General features: G+C 39.6%; 1 protein-coding gene and 1 long non-coding RNA gene across 10 annotated transcripts in view; one reads left to right on the top strand and one right to left on the bottom strand.

Moving 5' to 3' along the window:
• Positions 1 to 27,108, bottom strand: part of PTPRM (protein tyrosine phosphatase receptor type M) — a 984,934-nt gene that overhangs the window by 1,323 nt on the left and 956,503 nt on the right. For all 8 annotated transcript variants that reach the window (XM_072604258.1, XM_072604256.1, XM_072604255.1 and 5 more), the window contains 4 exons: positions 25,017 to 25,148; positions 18,147 to 18,272; positions 17,393 to 17,556; positions 14,246 to 14,381 (listed from right to left, as the gene is read on the bottom strand). In XM_072604258.1, coding sequence (XP_072460359.1) covers positions 14,246 to 14,381; positions 17,393 to 17,556; positions 18,147 to 18,272; positions 25,017 to 25,148 — 558 coding nt within the window. The remainder of the gene's footprint in view (positions 1 to 14,245; positions 14,382 to 17,392; positions 17,557 to 18,146; positions 18,273 to 25,016; positions 25,149 to 27,108) is intronic.
• On the top strand, positions 11,449 to 25,209 carry LOC140501063 (uncharacterized). Of its 2 annotated transcripts, none has more exons than XR_011966044.1 (2): positions 11,449 to 11,505; positions 24,882 to 25,209. It is a non-coding gene; the product is annotated as an uncharacterized lncRNA (long non-coding RNA). The 2 variants fall into 2 exon arrangements; XR_011966045.1 differs by lacking the exon at positions 11,449 to 11,505 and adding an exon at positions 18,365 to 18,770.

Consider the following 27,108-nt stretch of genomic DNA (forward strand, 5'->3'; position numbering starts at 1 on the left):
TACATATATACATTAACTATATACAGTTACCATGAGGTTCGTGGAGGAAACTAGCAACAGCTAGTCACTCTTACTGAGTTGTTGGACTCTGCAAAACAACATCATCCTCATCACCATCACCATCATCACCATTACCACTTCATTATCATTAATATCATCACCATAAGCTAGCATTTGTATAATGCTTTAAGATTTGCAAAACCCTTTATAAATATTATCTCCAACCAAACTTTAGGTCAGTGATATTACTATCCCTATTTTACAGAGGAGGAAACTGAGGCTGGCTAAGGTTAAGGGGCTTGCCCAGGGTTACACAGTAAGTATCTGGTCCTCCTGATTCCAGGTTTAGCACCTTATTCACTGCACTCCCTACATGCCAGGGAAGATACTCAATACTGACTGGCTGCTCTGACCCTTCCCTTAGAAGGGCACATCTGTCTATTATCTTGCAGATAGCACCATATTTCAGCCAGTCAGTGAACCAATAAATATTAATTAAGCACCAACTACATGTCAGGCACTGTGCTAAGCACTGGAGAGACAAAGAAAGGTAAAATACAGTTCCTACAGTCATGCTATATTGATAGACTCCCACAGGTAGGCTTTCTTTTAAATTACTGATTAATTTTTAAATAGAAGTTGCAGTTTCATATAAAATCCCCCCTGATCAGTACCAGATCTCAGTCAATTTGAGATCCTTGGAGAGTACTGTGATACCTGTTTTGTTTTATAAGTTAGATAATCAGGACATTAGCACATAGATAAGCCCCAAGTACAAAGTGTTGCAATGTAGCTGCAATGTTGGTAAGTACAAAAAAAATCCATCCTTTTCCAACCCTATACCTTCCCCCAAATTACAGATTTGAAAATGGTGGTGCAAAATATTAGAAAAGTACAATCCCCACCCAAAAAAACCCCAATCTTGACAATAGGCAAACAAATATGCACAAATAAGCTATGTCTTTGTGCCTTAACTCATTCTTCTTTCCAATGGGGAAATGTTCCTAACCCATACAATAAGTGATTAGGACAGGGGATTGCACCTAAGTTTTTATCAGTAATAAGGATTCTACCCAGTAAGTAAATTCCTTCTACCAACACATGTCAGTACCTTCTCTGTTATTTATAGTTTGAGAGTTTCTGAGAGTTTTGAGGCTTGTCTAGTGTCACAAAGTTAATATGAGTCAATGGAAGAACTTGAACTAGGATCTTGCTGGCTACAAGAGTGACTTTTTGCCTACTACACCTCTTAATGAGTAGTCCAGAGGTCTATGTCCTGAACTGCGGGAGTGGTAATTTACACCTTGGTGAGAAGTAATAAAGAAGTCACACTTTGCTGGGGTGGTGCTTGCTAAACTGGTTTTCTTTGCTATAAGAGAAGGGTTCAGTGGTTCAGTGGGGTGAGGCAGTGGGTGGGAGATGACTGGGAAGTCCAAAGAGAAAAATCAGCAGCAGAACATTTAGGAAAAAGCCAGCACGGGAAAAAGAAGAGAAGGCCTTCTGGTTTGCCTTTATGCATCAAAAAAAGGTTGACCTGCAAGAACCTCAGGGACCTCTGGAGGGGAGTAATTCAGGAGCAGGAGGTTACTTGAAGGTTACCTGTTCTTCTTCTGAATGTCTAAGGCTCAGACCTTTTCATCTGTAGGCATGGCCATGGCCAGGGTCATAAAAATATTTTTTCCCTCCTATATTGTCAACTTTGTAAAAGACAATAAACCCATTCCATGTTCATCAAACCACTTTGTTCTGTCTGAGTACCATTAGAATGCAGATGAAATATAGTTTTACCCTGCTTTATCCCACACATCAGAAGGTTTTGATACTGAGGGGAATAGATGATAGTTCATGTAAGATTCACACTTGACAATAACTGAGTTACCTAACTCTCTGCTGTTGTGGATGCCCAAGTCTCAAGTCAATTAAGAACCTGGAAGTTGTTGAATCTTTGAATAGGAGAGATCGTGTAAAGTAGAGAAGAAAGTCCCTGACTTTGAGTCAGAGTTCAATTCTGACTGTACTGTTTACTAGATATACGATCCTACACAAGTCAATGAAATTCCATGAGCCTCAGTTATCTGTAAAATGGAGGTGGGAGGATTGATGACATAATGTGTGGAAAGCACTTTATAAATAAAGCTTTTATATGAATGCACATGATTCTTGTTTTGTTGGACTTCATGGCTTCTGAGGATCAATCATTCCACTTCTGAGGTTCTGTGAATTGGACAATTATGCTGAATTCATTTGTCCTAGAGTACTGTTGCTTTCAAATGAATTATGGTGTGCATCGTATGGTAAAAGAAAACTCGGTTGGTCTTCAGTTATGGCTCTGATACCTACCTCCCAGAGCTGTTGTGAGGAGCAACTGAAGTATTGATAAAATGCTTAGCACAGTATCTGACATCTCCCTCCCATTCATTTTTTCATTCTAATTGAGAATTCCTTTTAATTTTAAAGCTTTCCTTCTCATATGAGGATTAGACAAACATGACAAGAGATATTAATCCACTTTAAAGAGTTTGAAACTGAGGGCAAGAGATGAACCCATTTCATAGATGTGGAAACTGAGGCTCAGAAGTTGATTTGCCAGAGGTCATAAACTGAATTGCACATATCTGGAACTTTTTCACTCTGCTGTCTCATTCAAGGAAGGCTTTCCAGTTGAAGGCAAGCTCTTTATAGGAAAAAAAAACTTTTCCTTTTCATTTAGTTTTTATATTTTGAGCATCTAGCATATCAACTTACAGGCAGGAGATACTTAATAAATGTTTATTGAAACTAAATAACTATTACAGCCACTAAAAAACTAAAACTATTATAAGCATGGCCACACACATACGTGTAAAAGATGTTCCTTTAATGTGACAAATAAGGAAAATATATTTCTACTATTCACATTTTTAAAATATATTACCCCCTTGTTTTCCAATAGGGGAATGAGTTCTTTATTTGGGTTCTACCTACCCCTAAAGGATCCATGGATTGAGTTCAGGGAATCCGTGAACTTGGATAGGATAAAACATCTTTACTTTGAATAGCTTCTAAATAGAATTTAGTATTTCCTTCAATTATGAATTTGCAGCACAAAGTCAAAGTTAAGAACCCCTAATGGGGAGAGTACAAATGAACATTCTTTAGTATTCACCTATACAAAATTTTACTTGTCCGGGCTAGATGGCTATTAAGTCAATGTTGTTCTAACATTTTTTTTAAAGAAATTAGTTACCTTTATTTCTGAAGAATTAAAAAGTTAAAGAAAGGTTTGGAAACTTTTTTAATTAAAGGAATTTCTTCTAATTTTTTCCCCAGAAATAAAGGTTACTAATTCCTTAAATAATAAAAAAACCTCCTTTAATTGAAAAAATTTTAAAACTTTTTAACCTAATGATGGTGCTGTCATGCTGGCCACAAAAAGAGTAGTAATATTTTCATTATTTTTGTGCTTTATAGAAATGACATGGATTTCTTCTACTGAAACCTCAGGGACCCCTATCCCTTTTTATGGAAAAAATGGTTTTGTGCATGGATCTAATTGTGCAATTAATTTCAATGACTACTAGGAACCAGACAGGAACATTACCTCGTTCTACTCCTTTAACATATTAAAATGCATTAAGTGGTGAAATGTAGTTGCTGGCCTGGGGCCACAACACAGGCAAAGAAACACAGAAGGGATTTCATGCTTCAGTGCTGGCGACCTGCACCCCTGGAAGTCACTGAAATTGCCCTGTCGTACTCATGACTATAATTCTCAAAATGAATCTGCGCTCTCCCATCTCATCCCCACTAAATAGACTGCCAATTCCACAGTATGTGATTACTGGCTTCTGGATTAGTCAAATAAGGGAAGCAGGCAGGAATACAACTAATTACAGCCCCGACCTCCCAGTATTTCCTAAGAGCCTGAAATTTTCTTGCCCTGCAAACTGATTATACTTGATCACCAGGTACAGGTTGTCTTCTGCACAGCAGTCTCTTCTTTCAATTCCTTTGCTTTTGAGCAGTATAATTAAGCCATGTGAGGTGTTCCTCTGCTTAGGAAAGAGAATTTTCTCCTTGTTTCTAGATGCTTCTACTTTCAGCCTCATTAGCTAGTTTCAAGCATTATAGGAGGGCAAAAATGGAATGTGTACTGACAAAGGAAAAACTAGTTTACTGCTAGGACTGCATGGAGTTGGTAGAGATCTCTGAGGTCAATCTATTTTAACATTCCCCACAGGATGAGTGATTTCTACAACTTCACTGACAGGTAGTTATGCCACCTTCACTGGAAAATGTTCAGCGATGGGGAGCTCACTGCCACTGCAAGACAGAAGACAGCTCACTCCATTTCTGAGGTGCTCTAATTTTTAAAAGTTTTACAAGTTTTTTTCTCATATTGAACTAAGACCTGCCGTTCTATAATATCTCACCATTTTGAACTAATACAATATAGTGTAATGTAATATAATAACATAACATAATATAATATAATTTCTTACCAACTAGAACAAATCTTGTCCCTATTTTATATGGCAATTTTTCAACCCGTTCATCTTTCTCCAATTTTTTTTTTGTGGGTTGAACATCTTAAATTCCTTCAACTAATTTTTTTAAGGATCAGTTGCCATGCCATTTGTGGTAAAGTTTTTAAGTCTGCCCACCATCTTGGTTTTCCTACACTGCATACACTCCAGCATGATATGGAGTACCAAATTAGACCCAATAGTTCACATATGCCATACATAGTGAGATTATGAAGGAAATGGCAAATTACTCTAAGCATCTTTGCCAAGAAAACCCCAAAATAGGGTCACAAAGAGTCAGAAGTGACTAAACCACAACAAGAACAACAGTTTATAATTCTCTGTTTTGCAAAGATGTTTTGAAGGACTTTGCTAAAAATCCAGATAGTAAGTTCAATGCATTCCTTTGATTTACTAATCTAAAAACCTTGTCCAAAAAAAAAAAAGGATATTCAGTTAGTGTGGCATGACCTGTTCGTAATAAACTCATGCTGGCTTCTAGTCTCTGTCCCTTCTATTTTTAAATGCTTATACCATCCATTTCTTCAGCAGTGGAGCACCTTCCTCTACTCTGTGCTCTCTAATGAGATCCACAACCATGCAAAGAAGATCAGTTTCATCTCCAAACAGGAAAAAAGAACAATTAATGGATAAAAATGCTTATTCTCCAGATTGTATCTATGACAGACACTGTGGATAGACAACGAGCCAGGACCAAACTTGAATAGAAAGAAGGTTCTGAGTGAACCTAGGGAAAACTGCACAGTAACTTCAACAATCTCAAGCTACCTCCTGATACAAGAACCCATCTTTTTAATATTGATAAGTATCTAGCATATAGTAGGTACTTAATAAGTGACTGGTGACTAACTGGTGATGCTGTATGCCTATCTACATGTATATGTGTATATATAATATACACAGAAATATGTAAACACACACATGTATACATGTATGTATGTATGCATATATGTGTGTATATGTATGCATGTAATGTCACAATCCCCAAAGAGTGAAAATTGAGGATGATTCAAAGGAAATGGAGGGTATGTGGAGGCTACATTTGTGCACTAGAAGTGGCATAAATGAAATGATCTGAGAGAGACAGATATTTGGAAAAAGAGATAGGCTAGTCACACAGAACAAGAGATAACATACGGGAACCTGAGAGTTGCACTGGTGCCTCCAAAATGTTAAAGTACCTAGAATGTCTGAAGCACATCAGTAGAGAACTTATGGGAGAATGTGGACAAAAATCTCACAAGATGAGAAGGTGAAGATGGGGTGTCATCTGTACCACTGCAGGCTTCCAAATTTCATCTATGAGTACCTGCCACCTCTCTTGCCCTGAATTAGGGCAGGAAAAGAAAGTCTAATAGTGGGAAATAATGCTTCACAAAAATGTCAGGATAGAGATGACTTGTTCAATCAACAAATACACACATAAAGGCTTTTGAGATCCTGACTCAAAAAAGTAGCACTTCTGTGGGAGCAGGTGCAACTTGGCATCTGAAGAACTCCAGGTGCTCTGGCTTACTGGCCATCTGGGGCATCAAATACTCACCACTGTCTAAGTGGGAGAGAAGATGCAAAGAGAATACTCTCCAATGGTTACCTGGGGCAAAGCTCTCTCCCTGCTCCATCTGTCTTTTGAAACTAAGATGATTTGGCAATTGGCAATTTTGATCTAGGATTTTATTCTTACAGATTGTTCAACTTAAAACAAAATCCTTATCATAGATTGTATTGATGTGAAAGAAAAGAGGTCCACATATGCTAATAATGCAAGGCAGAATTTTGGTCCAGTGTTCACATTTAGATTACAGAATGTGCAGCTGCACTCTTTGGCTAGTGTGATCTCTCAATCAATAAATATTACCATTCATGAACCACTTGTATTTTTCTGACAATGTGATATAAGTGGATAATCACAAACTTTATACATACTCACACATACCATATACATACACTTTTTTTTTTTTTTTTTAGTGACTGGAGGTCCAAGGCTGGAAGTTCAGTGGCCACTCGTGGGCCCTATCCCAATATGGATTGGTACAAAAACTTTAACCTGCTCCATTTTTCTGATCTGGGGTGGTTTGCTCCTCCTTAGGCAGCCTCCTAGGGGCCCGCCACAATGTTGTTGGATTTAGTAGACATCCAATTGATTTGAGCCGTGTTGCAGCTCAGAACTCTTACATTCAGCAGCCACCAGTCTCTGCCTTCAGAGAAGCATGGACTATAGGCATGTGCCACATAGGCCCCAGTCTACATTTGTACTTTTAAAAAAATATATATGGCTCTATGTTCCAGTTTCCTTATCAATACCATGCCATGCAAGACTATTTGGTCATTAGCAGCACATATTGCTAAGCAGTGAAGGGACAATAGATTCTCACTCTTAACCCTCATGGATTCATGATTCCAGTTAGTTTTGCATCTCCCTGGAAGGTTATCTTAACATTGTTTGAGTGAGGTTTGGAATTACAGATTGTGGTACAATGGAAGACAGAGCACTAGATGAGAGTCAGAGACAAAATCGGGTAAGCCAGCTTGATTGAGGGGAATTACAATTGGGGAGATGGACACAGATCATCTAGCAACTCAATGGATGGGTTCTGAAATGAATGGTTCTTATAGGGTTCTTCTGTGGGCTAAGCAAGATCAGGTATTGTGTAGGGGGAAGTGGGCATCCTGAGGTTGGTGTGCAGATCCAGGTTTGGGAATTGGTATTGATTCATGATGGGGGGATACCTAGGAAATTGATTGTTAGTGAACTGGCTACTGTGTAGTTAACTACCATTTAGTTAGCAACTACTCACAACTATATGGTCTATATAGTTTTTTCTTACAGCATCACAAAGAATTTTAGCATCAAAAGAAAACTTAGAGGTTTGTCTAGTTCAATCTGCTTATTTTACAGATGAAGAAACTGAAGCCTGGAATGGTAAGATGACTTGCCTAAGGTCTCAAAGTAAGTGACAGTGCTGGGATTCAAACCCTTGTGTTTTTTCTCTAAAACTCAATACACTTTGGGCAAGCTCAGTCTCCTCAAATAATCAATCAGTCATCAAGCACTTATGAAGCACCTACTATGTGCTAGTCATTCTGATAGATACAAAGATATAAATGTGAAAGTGAGACAAATCCTGCCCTCAGGGGCAGACAGACAAAGAGATGTACATACACACATTATACACACACACACACACACACACACACACACACACACTCAGGTCCAGTGTCTACAAAGGAAATGGAACATGGAACTATCTATCTATGTAAGGCAGCACATGTCAAGACCCTGACAACTGAGGAAATCAAAAGAGACCTCTTGAAGAAGCTAGCACAGGAGCTAAGCCTTAAAGGACACCACAGAACTGAGGAAGGCATTCCAGGCATGGGGAAGAGCCTATGGAGAGTTACAGTGGTGCAAGATGTGATGGGGAACAGAAAGCATATGCCAGTTTGTCTGGAGCACAGAGGCCATGAGGGGAGGCTGGGGGATTTATGAAAAGTTGAAAACTTATATCAAAAAAAAAAAAAAAAAAAAAAAAAAGCTCATACAAAACTGCTGGGGGAAGGGCCGGGAAATTGCTGCATGTAAGCTAGTTTTCTTGGCACTGAAACATCTTCAAAGAAATTGTGACATAAGGAATATAAGCTCCTTGAGGCCAGGGCCATTGTTTCATTTTTGTTTTTGCATCTCCAGCATCTAGCAGAGTGCCTGGTGCATAATAAATACTTCTTGAATTGGATTGGAATAAAACTGATAGTGCTAGGAAAGCCACATAAAATCTTAAATCTAGATAACACAAATCTATTTCCCTAGGTACTTCTAACTCTGTAATAAGGACATAAGGCTGGCTGCGGAGAGAGAGCTTTGGAGGCTGCCTAAAATGAGGGGTTAAAGTGATATACACACACACACGCACAAAATCTAGTTTCTGTGTTGTGAGTTTACCCCCCACTGCAATCAGCAATAATTTTTTGTGTGTTGAAAGCTAACCTATCTCAAGAAGCAAAATTTTCAGTCTTAAAGATCTCCTTTGAGAATGCTCAGTTTTCAACTATATTTGTAGATTTCTTTTTTTTTTATTTGATTTTATTAGCAGTTCCACATTCTCTTTCTACCCCTTGAGATTGCAAGAATCCTGGAGATTTAATAATGAGACACTTAGGTAATCAGAATTGCAAAATTTGAGGGGTACAGAGAGAGGGTGAATGAAGCAGATAGCAGAGGGATATTCTCTCTGTGGGTCCTCATTCTTATACATTAATTCTAGAATCTTCTCTTCTCCCTTTCACATACATGGAATTTGTGAGCCCATGGGGCCCATATCTGACACTTCATTCAAGAGATATTTATTGGTGCCTAGAGAAAATGGAGAGCTGTACTAGGCCCTTAACCATGCACTATTTCCTTCAAATCAGCTTACAGTGGAAAAAAAAAGTCCCTTGGATAAAGTTCTAAGAGGTGTTCATGGGAGAACTTCCTGACACCTGCCAAATTCTATTTCATCTCTCTCTGTTTGCAGAACACATCATCTGTTGATTGGTATTTCCTGGGAACCCTAAGGATTCAACAGAATGAGCCTATGCATCTATAAATCAGCCAGCCCGGAAACTAATGTACAATGGTAAGCACAGAAGAAGGCAGTTTCAGGAATAAGGAAAACACTCTCAGGAATGCTGTGATCTGGAATCTAAATACTCTGGTTCTTCAAAGGAAGTACTTCAGGGGATTTTTCACAGGATCATAAAATCAGAGAAACCTCAGAGGTCATCAGATCCAACTCCCTCATTTTACAGATGAGGAAATGGAGGAATAGCAAAGTTAAATGACTTGCTGAGGATCATATAGTAAGTGTTTGGTTTGGGATTTCAGTCTAGTTCCTCCTGCCTCTAATTCTAGCATTCTCTCTATATTCTATCCAGCTACTCCTCCAGGAAGGACACACTAAAGGTTAACCATAGGTATGGGACAAAAATTATGTTGTTAGGGTGGTTTTGCACCCCTACTTGCTATAAGTTGTTATGTAGTTGGACATGGGAAGGGGTGAGGGAAAGGGAAGAATCAAAGATGATTTTAAAGTTATAAACTTGAGAAGGTAGAAGGATGGTTATATCTTTGACAGAAATGAAGAAAGAGGAGAGTTGGCTTTAGGGAGAAAGATATTGAGTTCCATTTTAGATATGTTGAATTTGAGGTGGAATATTCATAGAATCATAGATTATAAAGTTGGAATGGTCCTCAGAGGCCATGTAACCTAACCCTACAAATAAGGAGAACGAGGGAATACCAAATGTCTGGACCAGGATCATATGGAACATTCAGTTATAGAAAACTAAAAGGCAGCTAATGTGTGAAACTGGAGCCCAGAAGACAGATTGTAGCTAGATATATAGATCTGTGGAGTCATCTGATTACAGATAATGATTGAACCTATGAGAGTTAAGGAGATTGCAAAGAAAGAGAAAAGAACACAGAGTAGAGACTTGGAGAACGTGCACTGGGTAGAGCATTACTGATGATTCAGTAAAGGAGATGAAGGAAAGATTGGACAAGTAGGAAGAAAATCAAGAGAGAACAATGTTAGGCATACTGATGGAAAAGGAAGAATCCAGGAGAAAGAGGTGGTCACTAGTGTCAAATGCTTTAGCATCTGAGAAGTCAATTAGGAAGAATGCTGAGAAAAGGCCATTGGATTTATCATTTAATACATCATTTTAACCTTGGAGAGAGCTGTTTCAATTGAGTGGTGAAGATGGAAACCAGATTGTGAGGATAAAATCTGAGAGTTGGAAGACATCTTAGAGGTTATGAATTCCTATTATAATATTGGTAATAAAGTGGTCATTCAATTTTTTAATACATTCTCTCAGTGATAGAACTCACTACCTTTTAAGGATGCCCAGCTCTGCTGCTGACTCCTTATGAGACCTTGGGCACATCTGTGACCTCTCGGTTCATCTGTAAAACTAAGGACTTGGACTTGATGAACTCTAGGCACACTTCTAACTTGAGATATATTATCCTATGACACCATTCTACTTTTTGAAAGTTGCTAAAATGTGCTACAGGCAAGGCATTTCACTAAGTTCTCTAGGAATTTGGGGGGATAGCTAGAAATGCTTCTTCAAAACCCCAGAGCTCCAAATACATGTAAGAACTGTTCAATTTTTCTAAAATCCCCAAATACCAAAGTGTATCAAAGCAGGCAGATTTCAGCAAAATAAAAGAAAAACTCCCTAGCAGTGAGGGTGATCCCACAGTGGAATGGCATGCTTCAACAGACTATGTTCTCCCTTATCAGACATCTTCAAATAGAGGTTGTCTGGTCCCTGACTGAAGATGCAGTAACTATAACTCTTGGGGGTACGACTAGATGACAACTCTGGGATTCTCAATTCAACAGTTTAGTTTTCCTTTGCCCACATAGATTAGTGATCACTGACTGATGAATAGAGAGAAGGACTTCATGAAAATCTTTGGAAAACCTCCAGTTAGCTAACAGATTCCCAGATGATGACAAATATACTCATTACTGTAGGAGTCATATTTTTTCACTAAATCAGCACTCTGGTGCTTTTTATGATTTGGAGGGAACCCTGGGCTCTGTTAGGTCCTGCATTATCAAACGTGGGGGCTTTGAGTGTGGGCTCAATGACAGACTTTATGAATGGATGCCCCATCGACACCTTAAACTCAATTACGTACAAAACTGAAACCTACTGCATGGGTAGCTAAGTGGTACAGTGAGTAGAGCACTAGGCTTGGAGTCTTTTGAACTTCTCTATTACTGGTGAGGGTACCACTAATCTAGATGTCATCATCACCTCCTCACTTTCACCATATCCCCTTGTATCCAATCGGTGCCAAGGCCTATCAATTGTACCTTTGTGACATCTCTCAAATGCATCCCCTTCTCTCTCTGACATTGCCACAACCCTGGTGCAGGTCCTTGTCACTTTACATCTGGACAGCTGCAACAGCCTCTTGGTAGGTCTTCCTGCCTTAAGTCTCTCCCTACTCTACTACTCCCCTTAGATAGCAAACATCTTTTTTAAGAGCCAGTCTATGCTCATCCCTCCCCAGCCCCCACATTCAATAAACTTTGGTGGCTCTCTATTACCTTTAGGATCAAATATAAAATCCTGTTTGACTTTTAAAAACCTTTATAATCTAGAACCTTCTCACCCTCCAAGTTCTGATATCTTATTCCACCTACTCTGCAGTCCAATGGCCTCCTTGCTGTTCCTCAAACATGGCACTCCATCTGACTGAGAGTTTTCACTGGCTGTTATTCATGCCTGGGAATCTTTCCCTTCTTATCTCCATCTCCTGGCTTTCCTGACATCCTTTAAGTCTCAGGGAAAATTTCACTTTCTTCAAGAAACCATCCCTGATTCCCCTTAATCTCAGTGCCTTCCCTCTGAGATTATCCCCAGTTTAACATGTATTTAATGAAGTACTTTCAAGATACAGATAAAGTAGGTCAAAGTTAATCTGAGATGGAAAGGCATTACCATGTAGGGAGGGGGGAAAAGTCTCCTATAGAAGGTAGGACTTGAGTCTTGAAGGCAGCCAAGTCACCAGAGGAAGAGATGAGGAGGGAGGGCATTCCAGGCATGGGGACAATCTATGCACAGGCATGAAGGTGGGAGTTGATGTGCTGTGTCTGAGAAACAGCATGTTGGCCTGTGGACTATAATTAGAGAGTTTATGGAGGTGAGTATGGAAATGGAGAAAGAGGCCAGGTTATGTGGAGCTTTAAATGGCAAATAGGAGACTTTATATTTGATCCTGGAGGTAATATAAAGAGCCTATAAATAGGAAGCTCCAGATGATTGAAAATGTCCTTCTTGCTTGTCAGCTAAAATCAAGGGTCCTTTTGGCTCTTAACTTTGTACTTCACAGAAACTAATAATTGATTTCATCAATTTCATCAAAGTACCATATTCTGTATTATTGACATACAACGAGGCCTGCCATTTCTCCCAGTAAGTCTTGTGAGGAGCAAAATTGGCTGCCAGCTACCTTTGAAAAAAAAGGAGGCTAACTATGGATGGCTCTACCTCTAATTCAGGGTTTTGAATAAGCAGAATGATGTTCTGTTAAGGTCAGCTTTACTCAGGTGGCTGCCAAGGCTGATAAACTATGCATCTGTCTCCTCATTGGTGAGGTGAAACCAAAGGCAGCCATATTCTGAATTCTTTAATTTGAGCATATGTCCGCCATAATGTGGCAGCCTCAATAATGCCACCCAAATCCAAAACTTCAAACTGACTTCAGATGAATACCTTCCTCTGTCTTATCCACACAAGCCTAAGAATTTAGTGGAGGCACAGTTCTTTGTGAATCCATTTTATGTGCCAGCCAGTGACTCTGGTGTACTGTGCCAACCAAGGGGCTTTCCCAGCACAGACCAATCAGTTGGCAACTCATCCAACCCTCATATCTATAAATTGCCTGGAAGAGTTGATGCTTGCCACCCACAGTAAATATTACCCTATACAGAGAATGGCAGGAGCGTAGTGGGAGGAGAGGTGGACTCAGCATATCAGCCAATGAGACAACTGTTAGGAGCTTATGAGAGAGAGACTGCACCTGGCAAAATGGTCATTTCCATTCCAAGTCCCCTTTCCCAGGCCATGCTTCCAGGACCTATCACAACTCATCATGCATAAAACATATGTCTGGGGAGAAGCAGATGTCCAAATGAAGCTGTTCATGTTAACTAGGGTTTGATTGTGTCTCTAGGAGTTATAGCTATTACCAGCACCATTATAATTTACCAAGCCCCAATTATGTACATGACACTGTACAAATGTTTAATATGGTATTGTACAAATGAATAGATCTTGGGTCCTTTGATGGTGACAACAGCTATTTTCTCAGCCTCAAAATGTGACCCATTTGGTGACTCTAAGTCAGTACCTTCATCCCCTAGCTCTGTTATCTGAGGACTTATAGAATGGGCTTTGACTTTGTTGCGTTCATATTTTATACCCCCCAGGGCAAAGCCTTTTGAAAACTTGATAGCACTGGCTCATCTCCCCCCAGCCCACACAAAGGCCTTCCCCCCACCACATGATGGATTAATCCTGCGCTCCCCAGTTCATCCTTTCCCAACAGAAGACTACAAAAGCCTAATCTAAAAGCTTCCTTCTCTAAGCTTTGTCACTATTCTTGAATCACAGTAGTTGGCACTTCAACAGCTCCGCATAAAAAGAGATTTCATGAAATACTCTAAGAAAATAATTGCACACAATCCTTTGTTTCTCAACTCCTTTAATCCTTCTCTGGGATGTGGCCACCGTAATTAAGTACAATATTCTGAGTGTCAAACTAAACCTCACAGCTTTGATAAATATTAGGTGATTAAGCTATTTATAAAATATATAATTTGAAAATCTGGCATTTCATTTGCTACGATTATTTCTTCTGTGCTAGGACTGCTCTCCACGTGGATGGCACTGCCAGGAAGGGAAATTAATAAGGATGTTCACTTGCGAGTTTCAAACTATTTCCAAATTTCAAACAAGCTGAGACAAAGTCTCCTTGGGAAGAAGTAGATTTTTTTTTTTCAAAGGGAAAAAAAGAAAAGCCATTACAAGTGAAGTGATTGCATTATGCTTTTGAAAATGACTCTTCCTTTGAGAAAAAGCCTAGAGATCTCAGGGACTGGCTGATAATAGGGGAGATTTTCGATTTAACAGGACAGCTAGAGAGAGCCTACCAGAAGGTCCACCATGTTAGGTTTATTGTTCCTCAGGGTCTTCACAGCATGGAAGACGTCAACTGCCCTCCGGTGCCGGAGCATTTCACAAACAATGCTGATTGCACAGAAAGTCCCACTGCGGCCACCGCCATTCCTGGAATAAAGGGAATAAAAGAGCTTGATTGCTTTGTGCCCTCACACCCCTTTTTCCTCCTGCTTGGGCTGGACAGCCTATGGAAATAGTCAAACACTGGTGAGCCAATAATTATGACCGCCTCTTGAGCTAGGGTGAATTCTCTACCCAGGCCATTACTTCTAATTAGAGATAACGGTGAATTTTCCACAATATTTGGTACGCAGCTCACCTGTGAGTGGGTACCTGAAAGAGCCTGGGCCCTTGCCCAGTTTTGTATCAGGACAATATGAGGCCATGATGACATGGAACCCAAACAGCTGGTTAGCAAAGAGAAGCTGAAGAAGGAGACTGGACATGGGCTTGCTTCTGTGTCTAAGAGAGCTGCAGTATCTGAGGTCTTCCTACCCATGTACCTATCCTCTGACTAAACTCTTAAAGGCCATTCAATGCAAATCACTTGGTGGTTTCTATCTTCGGGTGAGTTCTCTCTGAACATAACCATTAGGTGGAGCTACACTATCCTGAATGTCGTGCTTTTTACCTTAGAGAGAAGAAAGGACGGGAAACATGCCAGGGAAGTGGTTTTTTCCCCTTCTCATTTCTCTTAGACTCCTCCTTTCTTTTGTTCCCAGTTTCAGGGAACACCAATGTAAACTGGTTTCTTAAGAAGTCGATAAAGAAAACTTATTTATATACATTTCAACTGGCACAGGCTTAGGCTACTCTATAATGAAAGTATTTCTCATTTTGATTTCTTTGAAGCTATGAGGTAAAAAGTTTCAAATGGGTTGAGGGTCAGTTTTCTGATTGAAAGACACATCTTGTTTCTGAAGGGTGTGTATACATTCCCATACATGTTCTACTTGATCAACAGGTGATGTGGTAAGAAAGAGCATAATAGGTGGAATCAAGATACTTTGGTTTTTAAGTCTGATCAGGAAACTTTTGGTTTAAACCTAGGGGAGATCACTGAACCTCTTTGGGCATCATTGTCTTCAAAATCTGTCACTGATGTTGGATTAACGAGGGGGTTATTAACCTTCTCCATGGGATAGATCCCTTTGGCAGTCTGTCACAGCCTATAGATCCCTTCTCAGAAGAATGTTTTTAAATGCATAAGATATAATACACAGAAGTAAAAAGGAAACCAATTTTATTGAAATACAGTTATCAGAATATTGACAAACCAAGTATGACTTCTTGAAATCTTTCCATAGGGTTCATCCACCCAAGATTAAGAACCCCTGGCTAGACTGGATAATCTCTAAGGTCCTGTCCAGCTCTATATTTTGTACTCCTCTATGCAGATTATCTCTTCCTCCCAAACCTTTTCTCTTATTATTATTTTTCAAACTTGGTATAGATGATAAAATTATTGTCCCTCTAAAATTTGAGTGACCTGGATAGTATGTCATCATAAGTTAACTCCCACTGTCCCTTTAAGTTTCAGTTGCTTCTTAATGCTTATGGTAAGCTTATAAATGGGAAGGTCTTTAGACCAAATGTCTAAACCTAGAAGGAACTCATCTGTTATCATTCAACTTCCTTGGCCAGTTAGTTCCTTATTTTAAAGATGAAAAAACCGAGGCCCATAGCCAGGAGTCTTTTCATTATATTATATGGCAGTAGTACTGGTGGTAGGGACTGGTGACTCCAGAGTTCTTCCAGATTTCTGAGAAGTGTTAAACTTCTTTATAAAACAAAGGTCAGTGAGGAGGGGCATAGTTCCTAGGGAGAAGATTCCCTTCCGAGAGGAAGAGGAAATTCAGTAACTGCTGTCTATTTACACTATTTTGTGAAGTCATTGATGGAATTGCCTGCAAAATAGTGGGATGCTATCTGTATGCTGGTCTGAGTGCCTGAATCAGTGGAATGGCTTGAACTAGATTCTGAGGGGACAACTAGATGAAAGTAACCCCTTTTGGAATGAAGTGTACGTGAACTACATCTGGATAAGGATGAAAAAAGAAGGGGAAGAAACACATCTGGGCACTGTCAGGGACTCCATAGAGGTCCTGGGAATCTGGGAGTGTTGGGGGAGGAAAGCTGCATGGTTACCTTGTGATTCTGCCTAGGACCAACTCTAACACCACATCAACTTCATTTATACCTCAGGTTGGTAGGAAGCTCCATTGCGCATTCATAACTGCTTTCCATTGAGAAAGCAACGGAAACTACAACTATCCGGTTGTTGAAGTTTCCACAAATGCTCCAAATGACAGCTGGTTGGCTAGCTACACATTATCTCCAATGAGATAATAAATGGGAAAGGGCTTTGAGAAGTAGACAAAAGCAAGGTGGTGATTATCATTGTTAATACTAAGAGTAGCAACAATAATATTACATCAGCTTTGCAGAGAGCTTTCAGAACGTACTAGGCAGCAACAATGCCATTAAGATTGCCGAGTAGACACTGTCCACTGGCAGCATCACATGCTGCCCCTTTCAGCATGCTGTTTTCCCATTAGAGGCTGGATTTGCCATCAGGAAGACCCAGGTTCAGGTCCCAACTCAGGCACTTAGTCATGGCATAACCCCGAGCAGGTTAACACAGTCATTACATTCTTTTAGGCATTATTGTGTCGGGCAGATGAGCTTCAAGTAGGATCATTTGTGAAGCTCAAAAGAGGTAATATATGTAAAATGCTTCTAAATAAATGTGAGCTATTATGAATTATTATTATCAGTGGTGTTAAGCACAGTCATCTGCCTACATCAGACCCTCTCAGGATATGTCTTTATATAAAAATAAGTCCTTAATGAGGTTTTTGTAAAAGACCAATAAAGATGCAAACATATGTCTTTCAGATTTGCTGTTTAATTTTTCCAAAGGTCCTGGCAGATAGACCTTCTTCCTTCCTTCCTTCCTTCCTTCCTTCCTTCCTTCCTTCCTTCCTTCCTTCCTTCCTTCCTTCCTCCTTCCTTTTATCTTTCCTCCTTCCTTCCTTTCTCCTTTCCTTCCTTCACTCCCTCCTTGCTTTCCTTCTTCCCTTCCTTTCTTCCTTCAGAACTCTGTTTTCCGTACTTACAAACAATGCACGACTGTCCGTCCTTCACCACCATTATACTCTTCTTGCCACTTTTCCACTTGGCGTATGAGCTTCAAGAAGGAGCGTTTGGACACTGGTGTATCCCTATACATTGGCCAGCCCAAGAACTGGAATTGCTGTACCATCCGGTATCCATCTTGGGGCTGTGGAAAATCAGATGACAATCATGGAGAAATAGGTACTCTTTACTTTGAATTCCAATGGGCTGATTTCCCTTATTTAATCTTTTTATCAAAGTGAAACATTATTAAATCAGACACTGCCTATAAATAACCAAGACAGTGTCTACTGGTCTGGAGAGTTATGATTTTTAATCTTCTTGTGTTATAAAGAACTAGGTGCTTTAAATGACAGGCCGGGAAAATAAGAGTGGAGCAAAATCCTTGCACTCCTGCAAGGACCCAGAGCAAAATGTCAAGGAATAAGGATTTAAAAGATTGTCCACAGGTCAGAAAAATGACTTTATTTTAATCACAGGTGAGCTGAAGGGATCTATGCATGAGGGGTGTGAAGCAGATCAGGGACACTTATCTCTGCATTTCATGTAAGGAGAAAATTATTTTGTTGAGTTATTTGAACCTTTCAAAGATATCAATACTGCATTAATTTTTAATCCAGATTAAACCTTGCTGCAACTTTCAACCAAGTCTTCCTCTACTTATCAGAAAAAACAAAACCGATTTTTGCCTTCTATCCCTAAAGTGAGGGAGGCCACACTGGATGCGATCCTTACCCTGGATGCGTTATAAATTCGGAATATTCGACTGATGATGTCCTCTTCTAAATCAGCAGAGACAAATTCTACTTGGATGGGGCCATGTCTGTGCACTCCGTTTTCTGGCCAGTACTGGGGACACAGCTGGATTCAAATGTGTAGAAATACGAGGTTAATGAATTTTAAGATAAATTTCACTCTGGTGGCTTTGGAGGAAGGTCCCCATAGGAGAAACACTCCTGTTTTTAATCTCTAAAGCATCATTTAAATGGAGTTAATTCTCTCTCACTTGGTTCTAAAAAACAGGACTGATTCTCTCTTTCATGCTGCTGATGGGCCCTAGTCCTTAGAGAACATCTGGCTTCCGACCATCTCCATATGACTTTGTAATGAATGGTAATTAAATCTCTCTCACCCAGTACTCTAATCTCTAGCAAATCCTTTGGATTGGGATTCATTTGGAATAGTCAGTTTATATCCCTAAATTGTGACATGCTGTGACTCATTCTTAGAGCACTTTGTAAGTGCTCAATAAATGTTTTTCATTCATTCATTCATTCAAGGGAGCTAGATCTACTTTGGGATGAAAATCTTTAATGGAAAAAAACAACCCAGTGAACATTACTCCCCGCCACGCAGAAGGTAAGTCCAGTTCTAACTAAGACTGGGAGGTACAGCGGGCAGAGGTTGCATTTTTAATAATAATAATATACTACTAGTAGCAGCAGTAATAATAATATTGGCAACTAGGTGGCTCGGAGGATAGAGTGCTGTCCTGAAGTCAGGAAGACTCATCATCTTCCTGGGTTCAAATCTGTTCTCAAACATGTTCTCGCTGTGTGACCCTGGGCAAATCACTTAACCTTGTGTGCCTCAGTTCCTCATCTATAAACTGATCTGGAGAAGGAAATGGCAGACCGTTCCAGTATCACTGCCAAAAAACCCAAATGGGGTCAATGGGGTCACAGAGAGTCAGACACAACTGGAATGACAACACTGATAACAATAGCTAATATTTATATAGCATTTACCATGGGTTACACTCTGTGCTTTAGAATTATTATCTTATTTGATCCTCACAACAGTACTGAGAAGTTGCTGCTATTATTATTATTTCCATTTTACAAATCAGGGAATTAAGCAACCTGGTGAAATGGCTCCCCCAGAGCGACACAGTTAGCAAGCATCTGAGGCTGGATTTGAGCTCAGATCTTCCTGACTCCAGGCCCAGTGTTTTCTCCACTATGCCACCTAGTTACCTCTACTGAAATTTTATATCTACCCTAGCACCTAATGTTATAAGAGCTTAATATTTGTAGACAACAATTAAAAGCAGTTCTCAGGCTGGGAGATACCCAGAAGACTCAAGTTACTCTGAGATTATCTGTGGATTTACATCTATTGTAGGATAAGACTGGGATTCTGGCTTGATTTGAACTTTCAAAGTAATCTCATCTCTATAGATCAGATCTGCGATGTAGTGTGATGATTTGTGGATACCCCGAATCTTCAGAGGACACTGTTTACTGGACTCTGCTCTAGGGTGAGATGAGAATATGCGAGGAGGTGTTTTACCCAGGCAACAGGTTTTGGATTTGAGAAAGTCACTTGGGCCCTACAATGCAGGGCTAAGCTTTCCTTATTATTTTCCTTCTGAAAAGATAAGCCACCAAAAGATTAAAATTGCATCTACTTGTATCTACTAGCCTTCCCTCTACTGGGTCAGTTCAAGGACTGAATACAGAGAAAAACAAACACATGCAATTCCCCCAGTGTTTCTCAGTTTTCAAAAAGGTCTATACTATATGTCAGCATGGACCTTGGCACACTCTGCTGCTTCACCCAAGACTTAAAAAGGAGATTTTTTTTTTAAGAGAAAAGGTGTCTCTTTTGCCTCTTATTCACAGTCCCAGGTTTGCCCATCTTGTCCTCTGAAGTCTCATACAAGGATGATACAAATGCTCAACTTAATTTCACCATGTCATTGAGAGTTTTCCATGTATACTTATGGAATTCCATATGCTTATGGAATAGTTCAAAGAAGTGAAATTTTGTCATTACTGGCATCTTCTCTGACAACACAGATCAGAACCCTTCACCAGGTTCTGAACCTGGGATCTGTGAACTTTAAAAAATTTTTGAAAACATTTAACCCTAAAAGTTTTTTATTAAAATTTTTTGACAACTATTTCAATAGAATTGATTTCTTCTGTTTTGTTGTTCAGTTATTTCAGTCACATCCGACTCTTTGTGACCCCATTTGGGATTTTTTTTGGCAAAGATACTGGAGTGGTTTGTAATTTCCTTCTCCAGCTCATTTTACAGATGAGGAAACTGAGGCTCTAAAGATTAAGTGACTTATTCAAAGTTGCAGGGCTTGTGAGTGAATAAAGCAGAATTCTCATCTTGGTTTAAAACATAAAATAACTCCCTCCTACCACACCATGTTGCAACCTTCTGTTGAAAGACCTTTTATCCCCTGTTAGACTCTGGTATTTGGGGTTATGATTCTTCATACCTATGTATCTTTCTTTCCCTATCTCGCCCTTGCTGAGCTATTACCGTTAACTAGTATGTGATCTTTGGAGAAGAAAGGTCTGTTTCAGCCTAGACCCCAGCACTACCCCCAGTCAAAACAGTTCTAGCAGCCATCCACTAAACCAATTAACACATGTAGTTTCCTGAAGGCAATTCCAAAGACCAAGTGGTCTTTTCTCTGACCTGCTCAAAGGCAATTCTGTAAGCCTGTAACTCTGCCTAACCACATCCTGGATTTCCTGTATCCCACCCATCTTATTCTTCTTCTCCATAGATAATTTCCATCTCTCTTCTTTTTTCTCCACAAGAATCCTTTAGCCCTCTACAACTCTGTCCTCCCAGTTGGGCCACTATGTCTCTTAACAGTATTTCTATCCAGGGATCCCCAAATACATTTGCATGCTAATAGAAGCTCCTATCTAGCTCTGGGGAGCTCCCAGTGCCTTCAATTAAAATATTTAAAAGACCTTAGAGACCCACACCTATCTTTTAACAACAAACCCTCTGCACTCCGGGTAGGGATAGCACCATAACTGATGATTATTTTGGGGAAGGATTATTATTTTTTAACTAGGTTCAGAAGTCAGTAATGATTTCTGGACAGTTTTATGAGCAGGTCAAAATCTTCCTAAATCCATATCTGTGTAGTTACAGGAGCATGGCAGTGCCTACCCAACAATGCCACCTTGGAAGTAGCTTTAAGCTAAAAACACAATTTTTAAAGGTTTGAAAAACTAATCTCTGAGGTTACACTTATAAGTCTATTTCTTTTGCCTAAATCTAAAGCATTGATGAATTCGGTATGGAGTGGCATTGTGAGGGGAGATTTAGGGTTTTCAAAGGCTCCACTAATAGATGAGATTCAAAGAAAGTCAGTGGAAGGAAAGGGGATAGGTTAAATAAGCATTTGCTAAGCACTTACTATATTCCAGACACTAGGTCAAGTCCTTTACAAATATTACGTCCTCTGATCCTCACAACAATCCTATGAAATAGGTAATATTATTATCCCCATTTTACAGTTGAAGAAACTGAGGCAGACAGAGGTGAAGTGACTTGTCCAGGGTCAAACAGCTAAGAGGCATCTCAAGGTTGGATTTAAACTCAAGACTTTCTGACTCCAGGTCCATATAACTGCCTCTGGGCAAGGAAGCTACCAATCCAGGGTCCCACTGACCTCCTTCAAGCAAGGGAAACATGAAAAGATATTGCTTGGAATTCTCAGAGATGATTATAACATAAAATCTGAATTTGGACATCCGAATTTTGAAATAATGCATGCCAATGGCTCTCCTAGGTCTTTCACGGACCTTTATCTTATGACATCTATACAATTTTTTTTGAGGTGTGGAGATAGGGAAGGTAAATCTAAAAGCCTTATTTTATAGCCTGTGTTTGTGGCAGCTGGGTTACAAAGCATATTAAGTAGTCTCAGATAAAGCATGTTTAGCAAACAATGAAGGTCTTCATACTTTTATAGAACATGCCAGTTGAATCTTTAAAATGGATGCTATTTTTCATAGGGTCTAGACAATTTTTCTTCAGAGTAAACAAAGTCAATTTTAATCTTATATATTATATGCCAAAATGGACCATGGGCACATATCTATCCACTGGAGTCGAAAGAAAGCCTTAGATTTTCTGATTAAGAATGAAAATGAAAAACATCTTTTGTTGTTACAGTTGAAACTTTTGGGCTGCAACAGTTTACAATGACAAAAAACTGTATTTACTTATTTTAAACACTATTTCCATCCATTTGTAAAGCTGCCATGTAAGAACTACAGTATGCTGGTATTTATCTTTTCTTTTTGATACCCCAGCATACCAACTGTTAAAATTAATAGGCATCATGACAGGGTATTGGGACAGTGATGAAACCTGCCACCATGCACATTTCAGCCTGGTTTTCTGTTGATGGGGCTGGTTTTGATTTTCACTTACTCTCTCCGTTCTGCTTCCTAATCAAAAGCCTGTCTTTTACTCATAGTGGAGAAACAGGAGTTTCCTAAGTTGGGGTTTGGCTCTTGACATACTGCATTCCATGCTTTGCCCAAGTAAACTGTGTAGAAAATGGCTTTAATGGTGCATAACACTTCCATGAACTGGACCCATAAATACTTAAAGGAGTCAAGAGCTATTCTTGTACAATTGCAACAGCTTTTAAGTTCAAATGCTCTATTTAGCGTTTCCTAAAAGACTGACTCCCCAGAGTCTCTTTTCCTACATTCTGAAAATCACCTCTGTGTCCTGAATACAAGTTTGAAGTTCTTTTCTCTTTCCCTACCATTCCTTGAGTAGGTGATGAGTGCTACGGGCTCAGACATTTAGCGCCTAGGATGAATGCCTAGAATTCAGATACCTGTTCAAAAGAGAACGTCAAAGACTCCAAGTCTTTTTTTTAAAATTGACTTGGATAGAAAGCAATGCTCTAATATATTTTAGAATTTATGCCAGTTGAAAAAGGGAATCATTCTAAACAAATAGCATTGATAATGCCTTTGCAGGTGGTTAACAAAGCACTTCCGTATCACTCGATTCTTAGAAGAACTGTGTGAAGTAGATGGTGCCAGGGTTAGGATCACAGATTCCTCCACTGCATGAGGAAAATAAATCTCAGGGAGGTGATGTTCCCAGGTCAACCACGTGAGAGCTCTAAGGGACTGGAGACGGAGCTGGGGACAAGAGGTCCACTGCTCTTTCCATTTATATACTGCCTTTATTTCATATGTGACATTTTATATGGGATTTATGTACTGCTTTATAATATCCTTTCTATCTGTTATCTACTTTGATCCATTAGTTTCTCTTAGAATTTTCGTTTTTAGGAAGGGCCCAGGCCAGCCACGTTCTCTTTTAACTCAGCTCCTGACTCTTCAGGTTTCTTCCTCCACCATAGTTCCTGAACATTCCCCAACCCTCCTTCCCTTTCAACTTTCTTTTTAATGTTATCTTTATCTCCTACAATATAAGCTCTTTGAGGGCAGGAACAGTTTTTCTTTGGCGCTTAATAATGCTTGCTGAAAACAACTCTTCAAGATAGGTTGTACAAGTGTTATCGTTCCCATTTTACAGATGGGGAAGCTGATGCTCAGATGAGTTACTGGCTTACCCAAGGTCATAAATAAATAAAACAAGTATGTGCCCCTATGTGATTATTACTAAGGGTGGAAACTGGATGGGAGGGAAGAGGTGGGGGAAGTTTTCAGAGTTAGGGCAATTTAGGACTGTGGGTTCTACCTTCGGATGTTACTCCAGACAAATTCTTTAATCCTTGTGAACCTCATTGTCTGAATGCCTTTACAAATGGGGGAAATTTACCCTACCGAGAGAATCTATGGGAGAGGGACTATAAAACATTTATGCTTCTTAAGCAAAAAGAACTATACAAGTAGAAAGATTATTGTTAAAGTTTCATTAACTAGCTTGCAACACAGAGCATTAGAAATGTAACATAATGGGAACAGTGAGAGACATCTGGAGAAGTGACTTCAATGTCCCAGCGAAGGGGCAGATGGAAACCCATCGAACAAGGACTGGAGGAAGGGAAGATCTCTCTCACCTTGCCCTACTTAAGTGCCCTACCTTACAACTAGGATCATGGATAATCAATAGGTTTTTGAGTCAGAAGGGACTTTAAGGGTCTAGTCCTCATTTTAAAGAGAGGGAAACTAAAGCTTAGGAAGGTGACTTGCCTAAGGTCATACAGGCAGTAAAGGGCAGGGGAACGTTTTGAAGACAGATCCTTTGACTCCAAATCCAGACCTATGTATCTCCCAGAGGAGCATGGTACCCCAAGTTAAGGAATTACATTCTTCCTTTACTTCCTTCACCTTCCTGCCTGGTGGTCTCATTTATTTCCACATGCAAACCTCAGATAGCTACATTGGGTACTTGGTCCTTGCTGAAACAAGAAACATATTAAGGCAAATAGCTACCTGGTTTTTTGTTTTAAATTATTGGCACCCTGTGCCTATTTTTCAATTTGTGTTACTTTCTTCTTTCAATTCCTGGCTCCTGACAGCACTGGAGTCAACCACAGTGTCCTGCCTTCTGATACACACATACGTCCCCAGGGGTCTTGTCCTATATTCCTGATTTCTGACTCAAGTCTTTCCCTACCCTCATTTTACCTTGCCTAATCTAGTTTTAATTTGTTTGCTTTCTCAAACTGGATACCTGCCTTATTCTTAACAGTATTCCTCTGCTTCACAGGTCCCAGATCCTCGACTCTCGACCTGATGTTTACTGCCCATGCTATACTATGATATCTCAAACATGATAAACCAACTAATGCAGCCCTTGCCGCCCCTGATCCCGGCCTTAGCAAAAATGGCTGTTGGAACTTACCTGGGCTGGATCCACATCATTTAGCATGACTACAGACGTACAGTGATAGTCCAAGACCAGTCTCCAAAAGTCTTTGACTGTGTTTGGTAAAGGATGCTGGGTGACTATAAACGCTGAAGGCTGTTTATAGCTCTGCAAAAAGCAAACAGAGAAAAAGCTCAAGTCAATAAACTTCAAAAAACGTGAAAGAAAAGAGGTTGATCCATTTAGCTGGCAGTCATGCTTGTAAATAACATCACAGCCTTACCTTGGTAAATCACCCTAATGCTACAGCATATTTGATAACAGGGACACGGGTGGAAAACATTCCATGCATTTAATACTTACTGAGTCATATCACCATTATCAATAGCTATTCCGGCCTCGGTTTATTTCTCTGAAAGTTCACCATAATAAAATACCTCTTTCTCAATAAAAGAATAGGAAGCTTAACAATCAGTCTCTTTTAAAACTCTTAGATAATCATTCATTCATCCAATAAACATAGAACCATAGATTTAGGGACCTTTGAAATCATCAAGTCCAACCTCCTCCTCTTATAGAGAAGGCTACTGAGACAGAGAGAGGTTAATAATAATAATGCATCACCCCAGAAGGTCGGTGCTGTTACTGTCTCCATTTTACAGACAGGAAAGCTGAGGTGCATAGTGTTTAAGTGACTTGCCTATGGTCACACAGCCAGTCAGAGTCTGAGGCCAGTTTTGAATTCAGGTCTTTCCGATTCCAAGTGCAACGCTCTATTCACTGACCTCTAGAAGTTTAAAAAAATAAAGGATGGGAGAAGGGCATACGCATTTATTAAGCACCTATTATGTGCCAAGCACTTTACAAATATGATCTCATTTGATTCTCAGAATGGCTTTCTCCCTCACTAAGCTTGTAAGTCCCTTGAGGGTAAAAACTATTTCGCTTTTTGCTTTTGCACATCCACAGCCTAGCACACAGTAGGCTCTTAACAAATGCTTATTGAACCGAATAACTAGAATACAAAATAGAATATATAAGTGTGTCACAGTTATGAAGGAACTATGAGTTCAGGGGACAGAGAGATCCTTTCTAGTTATGGGGAGTCAGGGAAGTCTTCACCTAAGAGGTAGGATTAGACCCTGGTCTTCAAGAAGGTGTAAATTTCAATGGGGGAGATGGGAAAATAAAAACTCAACTCGTGCCCATAACATTGTGACCAAAGGAAGAGACCCAGGAAGCCCTGGATGAGTTTGAGGGGACAGCAAGAAGAGAATTTTGACTGGAATATGGAATACTCCAGGATGACTTAAGATAAAGTAAAGCTGCAAAGGTCAGAGGAAATCAGACTGTAAAGGATCTTAAATGGCAAACTAATTAGCCAGTCTGGACTGTCAATGAGGAACATCTTTGAGTAACAGAATGTCTACAGTGATATGACAATAAATCGAGGGATCAGAGCTGTGCATTTAAAAGATTTCATCTGACAGTGGCACACAGTAGGGATTGAAGTGGAGAACCAGCAGAAGAAAACTGGAGGGAGGGGTATTCACTTTGGCCACTATTACAGGTGAGAGGTGATAATGTTCTTATTGAAAAGCCAACATTCAGAGAATCTACAATAAATCATTTTAATGAACAACTTTTAACTTTATCTTTTTTAAAAAACAAAAAAAGGATAGTTAGAATATACTCACTTCTCTTAAAAATTTGCTTTCTTGTCATTTGTATGTGTGAGAGTTTTAGTTACTTCAGCTATAAAATGTTACAGATGCTCTTTATAGCTCTGGAGGGCTTAAAGCAAGTTTAAGTGCCCTTTTTTACTGATTTCATATCAATAGTATTAAAATTGCCATAACGGTACTAAAAAATAAATATTCATTCACTTTTTCATCACGGAACAGCAAATGTTCATTCAGTTAGAAGTAAACAGACTGACAGGAAGTAATGGGTTGTGTACTATACTGACAAGCCATCTCCATCTCCCTGCCCCCCAATGCCTGTTAATTACTGTCCAAATTAAAGGAAAAAGAACTGAAAGAATCCTGCAAACCACATTATCCTACTTTGCTGCCTTTGTGATTTAATAGGTATCTATCACTCTTAGGCTGGATAGTTAAAAATGCAA

This window comes from Notamacropus eugenii, chromosome 4 (assembly GCF_028372415.1).
Source record: "Notamacropus eugenii isolate mMacEug1 chromosome 4, mMacEug1.pri_v2, whole genome shotgun sequence".
NCBI lineage: Eukaryota > Metazoa > Chordata > Mammalia > Diprotodontia > Macropodidae > Notamacropus > Notamacropus eugenii.